Consider the following 19163-nt stretch of genomic DNA (forward strand, 5'->3'; position numbering starts at 1 on the left):
CTGGTGTGAGGACTGCCCTGAGCTGACCCTTTCCCTTTGCTGGGGACTGTCCTCACTGTGACCATCATCAGCACTGAGCTCCCTGCCAGTCTAAAGGTCAGTCTGAGGCTCTGCTGGGAGCACCCTTTCCCCTCTCTGCCCAAGATGGCTTCCCTGTGAATCCTCAGCACAGGCCTCATCTTGCTGAGATTTCCCACTGCTAGGAGTGTTTAGTCTGCCCGGTCTGCATTGCTAGACTCCTTTTGGAAAACCCTTACAGTCTACACTCATCAGCACTGCCGCTCCCTTTTCCTCCACACTGCAGCTTCCAGGCATAGGCCCTCCTTTTTCGGAGACCTTAACACAGGAGTCACCCCGGTGACTTGTGTGTGTACTGCCTGTGGTCCCACTCCTTGACTTTGCTTCTCTGACAGGCTAGGGACCTGATTGCTGCTAGCAGCTCTAACTCTGCTAACTGCAACAACAGGAGATAAGGAAATACTGAGAAGCAAAACTAGCTTTCAGCAAAGGGAGAGGCTGACTAGTATGAAATGCTTCCACTACCTCATTGCCTAAGCTCTGTCCCCAACAAGACAGCAGCCATGTTTGCTAGAACCAGCCACTCTACTCTCTGGTTCCTAAGAGACTGAATGCAGCTTCTGCTGATGAAGTATATCCATCCAAGGCATTTTCCCCAGGAAGGGAGGGTTTTGTAAAAGCACACTGCTCAGAACCACAGTAATGATGTTGAAACAGAGCAAAGACCTTAAATGAACCACATACCCACAACCTCCTTCACCCAGAACCAAGGAACCCATTGCACCAGCTGTGACCACAGCAGCCTGGCAGCTCCTCTTTAATACTCTCAGCTCTGAGTGGCTTCTGTGATTGACAACTCAGATGCAGCAGAACCTTCTAGATCATGGAAGGAAATCTTAGATGGATAAATAGGTAGATATAGATAGATGATAGATATAGATGACAAACAGATGTGTTTAGTGTCTCTCATCCCCAAATGTAAAGCTTAGTCAATCTTTTCAGGACTGGTAATTAATTACTCATTCTATATTGAGCTTTACTTAATAAAAGACCACATTCATAAGCACCACAAGTTAAGACGCTTTATTTACTTTGGGTCATTTGCTGTGAGAACTGCCTTGTTTAAGAGCCAATGCTCTGAACTTTTTCATTGCAATTGACTTCTAACCACCTCAAGGTGCCTGACCACGTCACTCAGAACCCTGCATTCTGCCCTCCAGTGCAGCACCATGTAAGAGCACTGGACTCCTCTCCTCATCAGCTCTGACCAAAGAGCTGCCCGGGTGATACAAATGAAGTTCTTCCTTTAAATGCTGCATTTGAAAATAGTCTCAGATCCCTTTAAACTTCTCAGTAAAGCTAACATCTTGTGAATGGACTTCATGCAAGTAGATATTGTGACTTTTGTCCACTATAGAAAAAAAAAACCAAAAAAACAATGAAATTCAGAGAAATATCCATGTAGTCAGTCCATAAGGCTATATCAGAATGTGGACATCAGAGCCGTGGCACTTGGCTTCAGTAATTCTGGTATGAAATGCACAAGCACAATCAATGGCCATCTCTAAGGTCTATCAGGTGATCTTCAATACTGACAACAAAACTTGATTGCAAAACTGCATCCCTCCTTGAAAAGCAGATCTTAATTTATGACATTATCCACTGTGACATAAAAATTTTTTTAAATGTAAAGTTTAAAATACAACTGATACTAAAGTTTGCCCCGAAGCTGGTTAACAGAAAATAAGCAGGATACATGGCTTCCCAAAGCATGCATTTACACTTTATAATGTCCATAAATTACAACCCTGTTTTAGAATTTATGTGCTTAATATTCTATTTTCTTGTTAAATAACTTTATTCCCATTCATTATAGGTAGATGCTGTAATCTTGGATGATCCCTGTCAAAAGTATTCAGAAATGTGAAGAAATGCATGACAAATAAAGATGATAAACAGTCATGAAAGCACTTCATAGGTGTAGGCCTCAGGCTGACTCGGGATACCAATGAGAAACAACAGATTATATGACCAGGGCAGAACAGTATGTCCATCTGTTGTTTCAGTTTGGGCTCACTCGTGTGATGGAGTAAAACATGCAACTCTGCCTTCACCTCTGAAAATTGGCATGGCTTCGGAGAGATATTTAAATTATAAATAAATATGTATGTAGAAGCTACTTTAAATCCCAGGTAAAAAAGAGGACAACCAGGCAGTGCACCACAATGTACCACAAAAGAGAGCTATGGGAAGACCTTTGCACCTAACTGTGGAGGTCTCCACAAGCTGTCATCAGAACCAATGTCTGCATGAACCAGTTTGGAAATATTTAAAAAGCATCGTCAGTAGATTTCTCCCTCAGCCCATCCCAGAACAGTAGAAATGTGTTCCATTGGCCACTGCTGAAACATGATGGCACATGCACCACATTCATCTCTGAACTCTAGAACAGTGCCACACCCCTTATCTTCTCCGGATGCGGCTGAGACACCCTAAGACAGTCAGTCACTCCTTGTAAGAACCAGGGTGGTTCTGGGGGACAGGTTTTGGTGTTATACCTCTCACCTTGTGGTCTCCCTCTGCACCCCCTCTACCACTGTTATGCTCAGCGGACACAGTCTCAGCCACCCACAGATCTATAAACATGGTGCTTCACGCTCCCCTTTGCAAACAGACTCCCATTCTGGCCCCTGCCTACCTCACTGCTAAGGAGTCACAGAGCAGCCTCCCAAATGAATGCAGCTCTCAAGGGGAACCTGATTCCACTCCGTGTGGGAGAGAGAATTACGCTTTAGGAAAAGGAGGCACTAGATCACCTGTCCTCAGGAGAGGTTATTCTCTCCGACATGACCAAGGCAGTGAGCATTTAACAATGCTACAGTGTGTTTCAGAGTGCGCATGCTCAGCTGATGTAAAGAGAGCACTCCATCAAGCAGCGCCCTGAATGACAGGTGCTCTGGTGACACGGTTGGGAAATGTGGCTCTTCCCCTGCAGCCCGGCACTCACTCACTCCTCACCTTGACAAAGTAGCATCGACTTTGGGCTGAGCAGTCATAAACACAGGAGGCATGTCAAGAAGACATCTACACCATGGCCCCAGCCAACCAGCACCACAACAGATAACAGAGCGGGAATTCCTGCTGAGCACTGCTTACTGACCTAGGAAACACTAACAACGAAATCCCACTTCAGATAAAGCCTCAGAAAGAGCGTCATCCGCTCTTCTGCACAGACCTCTGCGCCCTGTCAGGAGAGCACTGAGCGTGAGGATGAGGGCAGCTACAATGGAGCTGCTGGCGATCCCCTCAGACCATGTGCAGGCAAGGGAAGAAGCTCCCAAGCCATCCTGCCGGTGTCTCCCGTGGGCCCCACACTGAGATCGTGGCTGCTGTATCTTCCTGGCACTGAGTGAGTTGAGGCCCCACGACCAGCCTTACTGCATAGACATAATTCCATCCAGGAATGTGTTTCCAACTAGCTGCGCATTCAGGACTTCATCAGTGATGTTAAAAGCTCTACACAGAAGGTGTGCAGAAGCTGTTCCTAGATTTTCAAAAACAGAGAGACACCTGCCAAGGAGAGGCAGCTCTAAGGTGGCAGCTGGAAGTGAATGGTGGGCTAGCAACAAAGGAAGGAATACAGCAGAGGAAGCCCGCCCATTTAAAGAAAATTGATATTTTACAAAAAAGATTCCCCAAATATCATTTCCTAAAAGAAAGAGCAACTGCTGCGTGTGAAGGAATCGGTCCTTGTGGCATCAGGACCAAGACTGCCGATCAGAACACTAAGACTGCACAATACGAAGTTTCAACACCCATTGGTTACTGGGCTCTAGCTGCATCCAGAACTCTTTTCCTGTGGTGTTTTGAAAAATGTGGCTGGAGGAAAGGCAGTGGCTTTCTCTGCTGCAGAGGTCCCGTCCAAGCACTCTGAGTCAGGAGGCTTCTGTGCTGGGATGGCCGGCTCCAGAACATCTGGGTGCACTGCGTCACAACAGAAGGGGAGATGAGTTAGTGTAAGAAGTCAGGCTAAGAGGCACTTAGAAGTCAGCTTCTTAGGGGCTGGAAATGGAGAGATGGCTCAGCGGTTAAGAGCATTGACTGCTCTTCCAGAGGTCCTGAGTTCAATTCCCAGCAGCCACATGGTGGCTTACAACCATCTGTAATGGGATCCGATGCCCTCTTCTGGTGTGTCTGAAGACAGCTACAGCGTACTCACATACATAAAATAAATAAATCTTGAAAGAGGAGGCTAATCTTTGTATTTTATGTCTTATTCACCTGTTAATTTTTTCTTCATTTAAAACATTTAGAACAAATTTACAATACAGAAAAACCCAAAGCATGTCACCCATGGAGCATACGTGTGCCAGGCACTGCTCTGCTAGACACTGCACTCTCAGGACTCCCCACCCCACTCTTCCCCTCTCACCCCATGTGGGATAGTGTGTGTGTGTGTGTATGTGTGTGTTTCTTTTTAAATATAACATCTTACGTGCGTGTGTGTGTGTGTGTGTGTGTGTGTGTGTGTTTCTTTTTAAACATAACATCTTACAAAATAGCCCACGATGGCTTCAAACTCTGGTCTTCTTGCCTCAGTGCCCGAGTGCTGGGATCACAGCGGTGGCATTCATTCATTCATTCATTCATTCATTCATTCATTCATTCATTCATTTATTACCTGCATGACCTAATTTCTTAACAAAAACTCTTCAAAGTAGGCACTGTCATCCGTATTTTATGGATCAGGAAACTAAACTACAGAGATCAAAAGTAGAAATTCACACTCAAATATTAGGCTGGAAGCCCTATGGTTTTCTGGGCACACTGGACCCCCAATATGATAGCGTTACAAGGAAATAAAGGGAATCAGGCACAGTTACTTTACAGAAGTTTTATGAGACACTCTGGACTGGGTAATCAGTGCTGGTGCGGAGCGGTGCTGTGTGCTCACAACACTCAGCACCCTGGACCGCACCCACTGAATGCCAACAGCATCCCGTCACACTGTCACTTTCCTCACCTTTCTAAGTGAAGTCTGAGTAGATGACGACCGACCACCCCACCCCCATGTGTTCACTCTGCCAAGAATAAAAACACACTGAGACATAGTAACAGACAGCACAGTTTAGATCTTCCTTTCCCAGCCAGTAATCTACCCAAGTGGGTAACCTTGGTACATTTCTAATAGTGGGTCACACAGACAAATTTAGTTAAATGACACTCCCTGTGTGAACACACCATATTTTGATGCTCATTCACCTGGCCATGGAGATCTGGGCTGTTCTGCTATGATCAATGCTGCTGTGAACAGCAATATAGGAGACTCTATGTTTTGGGGGCTGGAGATATGGCGCAGCAGTCAAGAGCACTGGTTGCTTTTTCAGAGAACTTGGGTTCAATTCCCAGCACCCACATGGAGGCTCACAATCATAAACACTCCAGTTCTGAGTATCCAACATCTGGTTTCTGTGCGTTTTGCATGTATACAGCACATACAAGTAAGCAAAACAGCCATGTGCATAACATGATAACATTTTCTAAACATTTTAAATTTCCTGCTTTTAACTCTTTAGGTGCCATAACCAAGCAGAGTTGGCAGGTCTCGCGACAGTGTCATGGCGACCGTCTTGAGGAACTGCATGCTTTCCTCTAGGATGCAGACTTGATGTTCCAGCAGGAATGCTCAGGGCTCTGACCTCGTCTCTGTCAAGTGTTGTCTGATTTCCGAAGCCACCATCAGAGGAGTGTAAAGTAACCCAGAAGAATGTCTACACCATCCTCGCCCAGAACAATGTTTTCACAACAGTATAAAACAAGATATAATCTAAGGGCCATCAAGAACACTGAGCTGCGGCACAGGCCTCCTTATACAGTGTAATCCTCTGTGCGTGGCAGTCAGAAACAAAAGGATTTTGTACGAGAAAACATGCATCAATCTCAGAAACAGAACTGGGTGAAACTTGTCAATATGAATTCCTTTGTAGGAGGCCCAGAAACACTAAAAAACAGACAACATATTCTTTAGCAATATCTTTAAAGATGCACCTGGTCTGTTAAAAAACAAGTGATGGTTAAAACACAAGACAACAGACAAGTATGAAAACAGCTGCTGCTGGGCAAAATGGGAGCCCTTGCCTAAGGTGAATGATGCATACACACCCGCCACATTGTGTTTCTGTACGCCTATGCATCAATGATCCTTTATAGCCATTAGGTCTTTGACAAGGGGTTAGAATAACTTGGAGAACATTGTTTCAACTTAAAAATAATGTATTTAGATATATAAATTGGAGGTTGGCACCCTATGCTCAATTCTCTCACATTCTGATCAGTTAGTTGTAACTAGCTGTAATGGTCTCCAGCTATTGCAAAAAAGAGCTTCATTGAAAGCTACACTTAAGGGTAAGTCTTAAGAATGCAGTTAGAGATTATACTGATTTAAGATTTCCTCTAGGTTCTGTGGCCTCACTGATAATGTGTAGCTGACTAGGTTTAGAGTACCAGGCATAAAATCCTTCCTGTTGACCATGCCTTAAGACCAATCAGACATGGGGCTGGAGAGATGGCTCAGCAGTTAAGAGCCATCGGCTGCTCTTCCGAAGGTCCTGAGTTCAACTCCTAGCACCCACATGGTGGCTTATAACCATCTATAAAGGGACCTGACACCCTCTTCTGGAATGCAGGTATACACATAGCAGAGCACTCATACATAAAATTTTAAACAAAAGAAGACCAATCAGACAGCTGTTGGTCACTCCCAAGATGTAAGAACTACTAGGCATCACTGGTGATGTCTTGTTGTATTGGTCACTGTGTACAATCTAACCTACATCTAAGGCACACAGAACATCAAGAAGATGGAAGTGGTGGTGGTGGTGGGGGACTGCAAGAGCACGAGGACCAAGAGAGAGGGATGCCACACCACAGAAGATCAACAATATGTCTGCCTAAACACGACCTAGACAGTGACATCATCAAGTGACATGCCAGCATGAAAAGAAATCAGACAGGGTCTACCAAGAGATGAAGAGCTACAGAAAATTAATTACTGCTGAGACAGGGAATCCTAAAAACATGTACATATGAACAACACTAAATGGATTCAATAGATTGTACATATGTGTGTATGTTTTATATACATGTATAAGTATACATATGTTATGTGTACATCACAAAAATAATAAAAGCCAAGAGAATCTATGAACGTACAGGAGTGCTTAGAGGAAAGGAAAGGGACAGAGGAGGGAGAGCAGTACATGGTCATGGGGACTGACGGGGATCAAAGGGTATTATCCACATGTGTGAAATGTCACTGTGGCACTTCATAAATTAGCTTCATAAATGCTAATAAAAGTAAAAAAGATAACGTTGGTCTATTCATAAATCCTACCTGCTAAGCCTGCTACAGTGCTTCATGCCTTGCTAGGTATTGGGGGTTATCAGTGAACCAGTGGATTAAAAACACCCGCCTTTCCAAACACTCAGCTGGCTTGACGCTCAGTACAACTAACAGATCACATGTCAAACAGCTTTTTCATGATAATAATCATAATCATAAAAGTCACAATCCCAGGGAATGGAAGGTTGGGGAAAGGCTTTAGGAACAGAGTAAACTAGCCAGGCTCTAAGCAGAATCTCCAGTGGCCCCAGTTCCCCGATTCTAAAAACCATGGTTTACCTTTTAAAGGTAAAAGGTTTGCAGGTCAAGGGTTCTGATGAAAATCACTTCAAGTAGCACAGCTCAGTCAGTGTAAGCCTGGGTGCCTTACATTTCTCACAGCCACTGAGTGACTGGCAAGTTTTGAAGAAAACAGTTTTTCCTACTCCCACCCCCCCAATACATTTTTCTAAGTGCCTAGTACAGTTTGAGCCAGCATGCAGTTACAGCCTGGGTACCAGGCTTAGACAAGGCCTGCATGTTTACTCACTAGGATCCAGGAGACAGCTCCGCATTAAACCTCTACCTGCTATAAAGTCAGGGAGGGAAGGGAAGCAGAGACAAAGAGAAGAAAACAACAGTGCTCTAGTCCCAAAAGGATCGACTTAATGACCCAGAGGGTCCCTTCCCACCCTTGTACTATTAAAACAAACACACAAGCAAAACAAGGAGGCCTTAGGTGCCCCTTCCTTTCTTCACCCTTCTAGCTGTACTAAGATCTTTAAATTTAGTCAATTTCAACCCAAAACTTTCTACGGGTGGGGGAAGGGCAGAGATTTGTGGCTACATGCTTAAGGAAGAAGCTGAATTCATCACGGTGACAGGGAGAGTGTTGGCAGAGATCTGAGCTATTTATTCTTTTAGGAAAATCCTATAAAGAATGACACAAGGAAGCCTCTATCTGCAGCCTTGTTCGTCACCCGGGTGAGGCGCTGATAACAGATGTGGGCAGCTGTGTGATTTAGTGCCAGGAGCTGGCCCCTGATGTGTATTAATACAGCGGCAAGGCAGGACGCGCCTCTCTTCATCACTCATTTCTATAAAAGAGGTGGGATCTGCGATGGCCCGATGGTAGGCAGAGCCGCCCATTTGTTCTCCTGACTGATGGCACAGGCTCAGGCTGTGTCCTTCACCTCCACGGGGCACTCAGGTTGTGAGGAGAAAAAAAAAGAAAAAAAAGAAAGAAAGAAAGTGTTTGGTGAAGCCGGGCTCGGCCAACAAATTAGGGGAGAAGAGTCAGCCCCACGGGACACAGCTAACGTCTTCTTTAATGCACTAACTACATTTGCTGTTTTGAATGTGGAGTAAATTCTTCCCAATGGTTCTGTTCTCAGGAAGCGCTCAAGCTGGCCTGGGGTGTAGCTCGGCAGTACAGCACTTGCCTCTGGACAGGAGGGCTAGCCTAGGTTTGATCCTCAGAACTGGGGGGTTGGGAGGAATTAAAAGCAAGAAATAGGACCAAGGTATTAAGGAGAGGAAAAAAAAGAACAAAAACTAAAGGGGAAAGACTTAAATTCTTTAAACAATGCAGGGGAGACAAGGAGTGAGCTGCATTTCACAGTCTGGAACAATCCTATTATACATACAAAGGACACCGAAATGTTTAAAGGGCAAATCTAGCGCGTCAGGGAAATGTGTGCTCTGACCCTGTAAGTTACTAGCACTTGCCTTCAGGGGACGACTTAAGCTTACCCCTCAGTTTTCGCATGTGTCAGTGGGAATAGTAAGAACTGCATTGGTCCTTAAAGCTGAGGTAGAGGCTGAATCAACTACTGTAGACAAACTGCCTAGCTCACAGCCTGGACAGGTGGAAACCACAACCACCATTCACAATGACCATCAGGCCTGAGATAACTGTTTAGGATGAGCCACAGATCAACAGTCACCGCAAACAGAAGCTCAAAGAGGTCCGCATGAGAAAAGTCCCTCCTACTGCCATGGTGGGGGCACACTTCCTGCTTTCTGTCCTCACTCAGCTCACAACTGATAGAGTATGTGATGTGTAGCACAAGTTAAGTCCACTTGACCCCAGCTGTCTGGGTACAGAACTGCTTTGGTGTAGGTCTGTGTACAAACATCCTCACAGTTGAAAGAAGCACGAGTATGATGTTACCACGCTTGCTTCTGACTGCAGCCCATCATACAAGGCCAGGTAGAGACTCCCACTTATGCATGCATGTCAGGGTCAAAAGTTTCTTGGTTTTGTTTGTTTGTCTCTGTGTAGCCCTGGCTGTCTCGGACTCACTCTGTAGACCAGGCTGACCTTGAATTCAGAGATCCCCCTGCCTCTGCCTCTCAAGTGCTGGGATTAAAGGTGTGCGACACCAAGGAATGCTTTCACATTTTGAATTGCTTCAGAGTTTGGATTTTTTAAATTAGGGACGTTCGACCTGTAGTTTATCTAGGGAAACTAATTTACGAAGGGCTTGAAATTCAAAACCTCATTAACATGGGTGGTAAAGTACACAGATATTAAGTGTAAAGCTAAAAACATTTACATACATAAACACCCATGTCACTCCTGTCCAGTCTGTAATGTAAAACATTTCCAGAGCCCCAGAATTTTCTGTGTCCTCTCTTGGCCACTTTCCTACCAAAGATGGCTGCTATCTTGGCTTCTAACAATTTCATGATGAGTAAAAATGGGCACGCCATTACACACAGTCAGTGAAGGTGCACTGCACTGTGTTCACCAGTGAAGAAGGTAAACAGGTCCAGGCAAAGTGGCGCACACCTTTGATCCCAGCACTTAGGAGGCAGAGGCAGGTGGGTCCCTGTGTGGTGAAGGCCAGCCTAGTCTACAGTCTATGTAGTGAGTTGAAGGACAGCCAGAGCTATAGTAAGAGCCTATCTCAAAATACCAAAAAGAAGGACAGGACGGGGCATGGGATGGGGGACGGGGGATGAGGGACAGGGGACGGGGACAGGAAGGGAGGGGACAGGAAGGGAGGGGACGGGAAGGGAAGGGAGGCAACAGCAACAGGGACTAGGGAGATGGGTCAGTGGGTAATAGGGGAGATGGGTCAGTGGGTAATAGGGGAGATGGGTCAGTGGGTAACAGGGGAGATGGGTCAGTGGGTAACAGGGGAGATGGGTCAGTGGGTAACAGGGGAGATGGGTCAGTGGATAATAGCATAGTAGTTCTTCCTAAGGACCCAGATTCAATTTCCAGCACCCATATGGTGGTTTATAATCATCTACTCTAGTCCTAGGATTTTCTGGCCTCCAAGGGTACCAGGCACACAAGTATGTAAAATAAAAATTATTTCTTACAGAGAGAGTAAGGCATCTAGGACCGCTGACTGCTGACCGCTGACCGAGCTGCTGCAGAGGCTCGGACAACTGGGATAGCTGACAGGAGCCCAGAACGCCCAGTGACAGGAGGAAAAAGCAGACCCTACTGTCAGAGAGACCTGTGAAATTACTGTCAGCATCGAACTTCTTACATAAAACAGGACTATGCTGCAAGATATTTCCTATCCATCACACTGAGGCAGTGAGAGGCCAGGTATTGGAGGGGAGAGAGGAGGAGGAGAAGCTAAGGGAAGTGAGGGGCAGAGAGGGGAAGAGTTTGGTGGACTAGACGAGCAGAGCAGAGAAGGAGATGAGAATATCCAGATAGCTTCAGACATATTTCTGGTGTTTTGGAGAAGTTAGAAATATTGGGATAAAACTTTATCATTGTAAATTGGCATTATGTAAGTGGGAGTTTTATATACATAAATATATTTTGTTAACTATTCAAGTTTAGGAGTCATGCTTTACCGGATACTTGGAAGCAGTGGGTGCTGGGCAGGAGCGTGGGACTCCTGCCATTCGCAGAGTCTATGGTGAGGAGGTGCTTGTTTTAATTGTTCCCCACTACAGGATTAGAGATTCCTAATCACACAGACCACAGGGAAAGGTATACCAAATACATAACTTAGCATCTGGAAGACAATAGTGCTCTACATACGACAACTGTATGTAATCACCTGGACTAGGGCTAGAAAAAGATGCTGAGGCCACAGGCTTCCGTTTCCTTTTAATGTCACGTGGACATGGTCCCCAGTGCACACTTGCCTGCCTGCAGAAATGAGAAGAGAGAGAAGAGGAAAAGAGAGATGTTAACATCACAGTCCTTGTTGGGAGGCACCATGTCCAGAGGAAGGGCAGCAAGGCAGGCGCCATCTGCCACTCGTCATGCAGCTCTACACAAGCTCAGAATTATTCAGAACCCACAACACTTGGCACCCTCAACTATTTCCCAGATCTCAGGGAAGCAGATATTCAAGTCTAGAGCACATGTGTGCTTCGCCATGCTTTCACATGAAAACTCTTAACTGCTATCGGGCTGACCTTACTGAGGAGATGCCACCTTCCACATGATGACGCACTGCAGGGTGTCAGTGACCCGTGAACAGGGGCATCTACACAGAGTTCTAAACCCCTGCTTGGCAGTGGGCTCCACACCATTAAGCTCAACACCCTTGAGGCAGAGCTGGTGAATCCCTGAGTTGAGGCCAGCCTGGTCTATAGAGTGAGGTTCTAGGGCAGCCAGGGCTACACAGAGCACCTGTATCTCAAAAACCAGTCAAAGAAAGCAAAGCAAAGCAAAGCAAAACAAAACAAAACAAAACAAAACAAAACAAAACAAAACAAAAAAAACCTACCAATACCACCATCCAAAAAAAAAAAATCTTAAAAAGAAAAAACCCACAAAAAAAGTTTAACTCTACTGTTACTGGATAATCTGGATTTTTAAAAGTTTTATTTTATGTGTTCAAGTGTTTTGCCTATAAGTATGTATGTACATCCTATGTGCGCCTGACGTCTGTAGAGGATGGAGAAGGAGGGCTCGGGATCCCCTGGAACTGGAGTCACAAACAGCAGTGAGCCACCGTGTGGGGGCTGGGGCTGGGCTCCAAGTGCTCTGACCACTGAGCCGACCGACTCTCTAGCCCTGATTATCTGCGTTGCCTTCTTCTTTTAAACTTTTTATTGGTTCCTTGTGAATCTTCATATCATGCACCCCAATCATAATTGGGATTTCTAATACTCTTTATGTCAAAAGTTTTAACTTTTTGTTAAATAATATTTATATTTGGTTCTGTGACCTTAAAAATATAAATTATGTATCAATGTGTTAAACTGTTGGATTTTCCACTTATTTCACAAATAAAATACCTAAATAATCTAAGCTAGGAAAGCAAGATTCTCCAGAAAATGTTAGACTGAACACAGGGTCAGCCGTAATATCTGAGCTCCTCGGCTCCTCCTTCCCTGCAGGCTGACTAAGTTGAGTGCCTCTTTTACACAAAGCTTCCCTCCATACTGCAGGGCTTCCGTGCCAGGAATCATTATCCGGCCGGAGAACGTATACCATGCTTCCTAATGAGCCTAATCCCCTTGAGATTACAATGGGGATCCTGAAGCAGGCACCATATTTACACTTCTTTCATAATTATCCAATGATCTGCTATCCTGAGCACAGGGCAAGCGCTGATCCTCAGTAAGTCTGTGGTAGCCAGGACTTACAGGAAGAAGAATTTTAAAATCCAAATGGTCATACAAATGAATGAACCCTGAAAAGCAGGTTAAAATTATAAACTTTATATTACTTATATTTTATCACAATTAAAAAATAAACAGCTATAACCCATTTTAAAAGAAGAAAGAAAAAAGAAAAAAAACAAAGAAAGTCAGGTGAGTGGGGCTGGAGAGGGCACTCAGGGCTGCGGACCCAAGCTCCCGTCCCAGCCCGCAGGAGGTAGCTTAGCTGCCTGCACTTCCATCTGCAGGGGATCCAATGTGTGTGTGTGTGTGTGTATGTGTGCGCACGCGCACATTAGATGTCTTAGCATTCAGAGGACAGGCAGGAGGAGCTCAAGGCCAGCCTGGGCTACATAGCCAGGTACTGGACTTCCAGGTCGACATAGCAAGGTCTTTTTCCCCCTAAAGCTAAACAAAGGGAAAAAAAGAAAATCCTTTGAAATCATCTTTACTGATCACTCTGTACATGCAAGAGTTAACTTCCAGTTATATACTTCATGATGTTAATTCTGAAAGCTGAAACAATTAATTCTGAATAAATGGGAAAAGTAATGAAAGTAGCTGATTTCTTATACCTTACATAGATCCACTTTAAACCAGCATGCTGACTTAATAAACGTAGGTGACTGAGCACCAAAAGCACACAGGACTTCTGTCTGGACCGAGGGACACTTTGATACCAAGACTTGGGCAGAAAAGCAGTACAGAAGTGTTCCTGATCCAGAGATCAGAACCGCACCTTTCTACACAAGGGCCCTAATCACACTGATCAGAACCCTAACTACCTGTGTTTTCCCTAATCTGGGCACACTCAGCCAGAGACTTTGGGTGTGTATTAACCACTTTCCTCTTCACTGTAAGCTTACCAAAAAACAAAAAACCACTGATGTCCTTCTCAGAATAAGTGCTGGGAGCAGTTCTTAGATCAGGACAATAGCAAACGGAGAGAGGGACTGGAGAGAGAGGTACAGGGGATTCTGGGTTTCTTCCTGCCAAGATTTACTTTTTAAATCTTTTTCAAAGGATAGTACAAAAGACAAAGCCAACACAAACCCACATTACTGTAAAAGCAGCATTTACAGGGCTGGAGAGATGCCCTGCTGATCAAGCACACCGGCTGCTCTTACAGAGGACCCAGCTTTGATTCCCAGCACCCATTTAGTAGCTTACAGACACTGTCACTCCAGTGCCCTCTTGAGGCTCCACAGGCACTGCACATACACAGCGCACAGACTACATGCCGGCAAAACCACCACACATAAAATTAACAGAAGAAAAATAGGATAAGCGGCGTTTATTTATATCACATCCATCACTTGCCATGCTTTGCAAGTTTTGGTTCATGTCTGTAATACGGTTAAAGGCCCAGATTATCAACTTCTTCATGTATGTACTCTAGAATACTTACCACACACTTTCAAGAAATACGTTTTAAGTAAAAATTGAATTTGTTATGTATCAAAATGCTAAAAATTTAACCACTTTAAAACACAGCAGTTATAGAAACACCTCTTTTAGCAAATGGAATAGATGCTACTCACATGCAGGGCGCACCAACATGTGCCCTGTGCGTCCCTGGGGCTGCGGTGGACTACAAGCTCAGAGCAGCCCACACCCTCCGACGCTGACCCTGGTGAGCCACACTAAGCAGAGACTTGAGGGTCAGCTGCTCCTCAACTAGACAATCCCCCCACCTACGCTCATCCTTTCTCAAGGTTTATTTCTACTCCTACCTCTAACAGCTTCCTGGGACGTTCTAATTCCTTCAACTTTTGGAACTCTCTAGTTACTGAGGGGAAAGAACTGCAGGATTCCTAAGCGAATCAAGCCCCCCCCCCCCCAAAAAAAACCATTAGCTGATCATTTTACTTGATTGTAAAAGTTCATTTTGTTTGCATCTTCTATCATTCTCTAAGCTCTAGGTGAACACCTACTATGTGCTACTATATAGTAGCCTATGTCCTACTATAGCACTAAGCACTAAGAATAGTGTGATGAGCGACCACCTCTGCTGTTACAAGTCTTCCAACCAAGTCTGACCTGCAGCTTCATGGCTTTTCTAGAAACAGACATATGTAATAGAGACTGGAACATCAAAAAGAGAAGGCACATGCATCCCTAAATCTCAGGATACATGTGCGTGCATGCGTGCGTGCGTGCGTGTGTGCCCACCAAGCTCCAGGCTGGAGTGCCATGCCAGAGGAAGCAGGCTGAACACATGGGAGGGGCTTTGTTCTATGTCCTTTCCTTGCTGGGATTTGAGGAGAAACAGTCCCTCTCTTAGGAGCACACCAGAACTGAGGTCTGCTTGCTTGGGGAGAACCTGACAAGGACAAAGAAGGACAAGGACCCAGGACAAACCTGAGAAGGACCTGGGTGCCTGGAACAAGGAGACCAAAAGGGGAGCCTGCTGTGCTCATTTCTGGGAGCTCAGGTTACTCCAGAGATGCTGGCAAGTAGACAGACAACTGTTGAGCCTTCTGCTTCCTACCCAAGTAGTTCTGATTGTATATCCCGCAATAATTCAAAAGTGGACATAAATATATTTAAAGGAAGACAAATATAAAGACACTGAGCTCCCACCCACATCGTCACTTGCAGGGATCCGATTCCTGGCCTTTCTTTAATGTGCTGCTTCTCAGTGTAAGTCCTTTCACTATGACAGTCCCAGGCAGCTCTCACAAAATATCAACAACAAACCCAGCTCCCAGGGAGAAGAAGGGCGAGTCTGCTCATCAGCCTTAGAGCCTCGCTCTCAGGCAAGGCAGAAGACTTAGACTTAACCAGAGAAGGAGAGCAGTGTGTACTTGATCCTGCTACAGACCACACATGCTGGGCAAGGAGCCTCCCAGCTACGTGGAAGCTGGGCCTGTGTGTCTACCAGGCTACAGCATCACTCTCGACTGCTGTGACAAATGGTTACTAGAATCACATAAGGAGTTTCTGTAAACACATCTGGCTAAGATCTGTATTTAGTCTACAGAATTGGTAAAAGGTTTATTTTGAAATTTGCTCTGGGATAATTCTGATAGCATCTGTGATGATTACGGAGTTTCCCTCAAAGCCAACCTAGTCAGTAACAGAGTCTAAATACTTAAGACTACATACTAATTAAATATAAATAATATGACAATTCCCAGTATATAAGCCAGAACCCACTCTCCCCAGCTCCCTTCATCTGGCTGGCCTCAGGACTCCGCCCACAGGCAGTGAGCACATGGGTCAGGCGCTTCCTTCAGTGAGAGTTTGGGATCTATGTTTCTCCTACTGGCATCATAGTCTCCAACTGTGGACTGTGGTGGCAACTGCTAGAAACTGGCCATTAGAGGCTGGAGGCGTGGCCAGTGGCTATACAGCCCAGGGTGCACAGTAAGGAAGAGCTGAGTGTGGCCCCCAACACTCACATCCAGGCCAGGCACAACAGCATGCATCTGCAACCCCAGCACTGAGGAGGGACGGACATGGCTTCCTAGAGCTCATGGGAGGGTCACTGAGAGCTCAGTGGACTAAGGCGCTTGATGCCAAGCCTGATGCCTGCCTGGATTTGGTCCCCAGGACCCACGTGGTGAAAGGGCCAACCCCCGCACACTGCCCTCCGACCTCCACGGGAGTGCTGTGCACACATGCCTCCCACCCCACCTCACCTCCAAAACAAACAGATGCAAAAAATAAAAATAAAACCCTAAGACACCCAATGTAACGTTTGGCCTCCATATTCAAGCATGGACACACACACATGTACACATACCACACAAACATGTACACACACACACTCAAAGAAGCAGGTGGGGGGATAGGTAAGGGGAATAATTATTAATAATTAATACACTTTAAAAAAATTCCTTCCTAAGCAGCCTCTAAATTCTTCTGTGAAGGTGATGGTGAAGATTAACAATTAATGCAAGGAGAACACTTTCTATGCTCCTGTAAACACAACATTTTACTTTATTTTTGCTGCAGAGAATGAAGGATCAGGTGAGCTGCCCGGACTGCAGGGTTACTTAGGTAACCGGGCAGATTACTGTGTCCCAGGGGCAGGAATGTACTCTTAGGGGGGAAAATACTTGGAGAGAAAGACCTGCATGTTTAATAGAACCAATGCTGGCAAAAATAGAGAGAGAGAGGGAGAGAGAGAGAGAGAGAGAGAAGAAAGAAAGAAAGAAAGAAAGAAAGAAAGAAAGAAAGAAAGAAAGAAAGAAAGAAAGAAAGAAAGAAAGAAAGAAAGAAAGAAAGGAAGAAAGACAACTCAAGAGACTGTTTCTGGTTTAGAACAAAGATACTGAAAGTCACTGGAAGGAGCAAAAGCAGTCTTTGTCTGCCAATGGCAACCTAATGTAAGGAACGGTTCACCTTCAAAACTGCTTGTTTTAAAAGCTACAAAAAAGTTTGGGTTTGGTGTTTAAAAAAAGAAGAAGAGGTATTTACCTGCTACATTTTCTTATATAACACGCGAGGAAATACTGATATTAGTAAGAACCAAAGGTCATGCATAGCACATGTTTTAATTATTCTCCTTAATTAAAAGTCCATTCAGCTGAATTTTTTCTAAAAATTTATAGACTTGCCCTGTATAAAACCTTATGCTGGAGGCACACAGCATCAATCCATGGTGACAACCAGGACCCTGTCCCCAGGAGCTCACAACATGATGGGAGTCGGAGACCTAATACTTCTGAGGCAAGGAGTCATAATCAAGGAAGAAGCCAAGCACTGGGTGGAATGAGGGAGGAGTGGGGGAAGCCTCCCTCACCGCTGAGCCTATCTTCAGGGATCCTGGCATTTACTGAACACCCAGGAGGAGAAAGATCGTCTTTCTTCTACCTGCACAGGAGCTAAAAGTGAAGAGCCATGGCAGGAAGGGGAGAACCGAGAGGCAAGCGCTGGCCAAGCAAGGAAGAAACCCCAACCACTCCTCACTGCCTCCTACTTAAACCTAACTCTCCGCACCTGTGGCAAAGGCTCGCAGCACTTAAAACTGCATTTACGTCCTTCCCTTAGCAATGCCACAGCTATGTTACCCACAGGTACAGAATCACTTGGCATCCGTTGGGAAGATGTGTATTACAATGAAAAGACAGACAGACTGACAGAAAGACAGAAAGTACTTTCATCACTCCATACAGGCTCCTGTAAATAAGGCCCGCCAAGAGGTGAAGATTTAAGAATGGTGTGTTATACAGCAGGAGGCTGTACAGCAGGCTTGGGTGACCTATGGATGTGAGTGGTCGCCATTACAGCAAAACCCTTCCTCTCACACGGCTGAAACCCAGGCACTGAAGAGTTGAGTTGGAGCTGCTGTGTGCCACAGCATCCCACACAGACAGAGGACTAATAAAAGGTTCCTTCCCCCAAGCCCTGGGGTAAAACCTGAGGCTGTTTATTATGGCTCCAAAGGTCAAAATTAATAGCATGAATTGAGTCTTCTTCTTGTTCTTTGAAACTCCTTGTCAAGTGGTAGAGCCAGCTGGGCACACAACTCTGATATGCAGATCGTAAGGCTTATGAAGAGATAAAATGAATTACAATGAGCTCGGCCCATCATATTTCAACTCTAATGGGCAGGAAGGTCTCTCTTTCACTCTATCCACACACTTTCCAAATGTTTCTTCTTAAGAGTCAATTTGAGGCTATTTAAAGTCCTCAAGAATCTGCACGGCATCTTATTAGCAACGAAGTCTGGAGCCAGCTCAAAGGTCTTAAAATTGAAATCATCCTAAGGACAGGATAAGGAAGTAATTCAAAAATAATGGTGACTGCCAGGCTACTGAGTATTTACATACATCGTTTCATTTTGATCTCCACTAGTCCCACAAGAAAAGTTCCACTTTAAACACGTGGAAACTGAGGAACAAGGAGGTTAAGTGCTTGTCTAGGTAAACCCAAGTGAGTCTGCCATACATTAACATCCATGCCTGTAATGTTATGTTTCTGTCCAACATCTCATGAGCAATGATGACCACAGGAGATGCTATGAGACTTTCTGTTCTCTCATTAAAATTCATGTATATTCTATGAACACATGCCTGGGAATCTGCCATCCTTAATCAACTAAAAATAAGATTTCACAAGTGAAAAAGATTATTTACAAGGAAACTGGCCTATTTGGTGCCCACATGGGGCAGGGAGACACACATGGGCCCTAGAACAAGTGTCTCCCTATGGCAGAAATTAG

General features: G+C 45.0%; 1 protein-coding gene across 8 annotated transcripts in view; it reads right to left on the reverse strand.

Annotated features, from left to right (window-relative positions):
* Window positions 1–1078: 1078 nt before the first annotated feature.
* The window catches only part of Gpatch2l (G-patch domain containing 2 like), a 49376-nt gene continuing 31291 nt past the window's right edge, over window positions 1079–19163 (reverse strand). For 4 of the 8 annotated variants that reach the window (XM_052185362.1, XM_052185360.1, XM_052185361.1 and 1 more), the window contains 2 exons: window positions 11434–11525; window positions 1079–4002 (listed from right to left, as the gene is read on the reverse strand). In XM_052185362.1, the coding sequence (XP_052041322.1) occupies window positions 3851–4002; window positions 11434–11525 (244 nt within the window). In that variant the 3' untranslated portion in view covers window positions 1079–3850. The remainder of the gene's footprint in view (window positions 4003–11433; window positions 11526–19163) is intronic. The other 4 variants (XR_007978326.1, XR_007978325.1, XM_052185365.1 and 1 more) reach the window with 2 other exon arrangements.

Source organism: Apodemus sylvaticus, chromosome 6 (genome assembly GCF_947179515.1).
Source record: "Apodemus sylvaticus chromosome 6, mApoSyl1.1, whole genome shotgun sequence".
Classification (NCBI taxonomy): Eukaryota; Metazoa; Chordata; class Mammalia; order Rodentia; family Muridae; genus Apodemus; species Apodemus sylvaticus.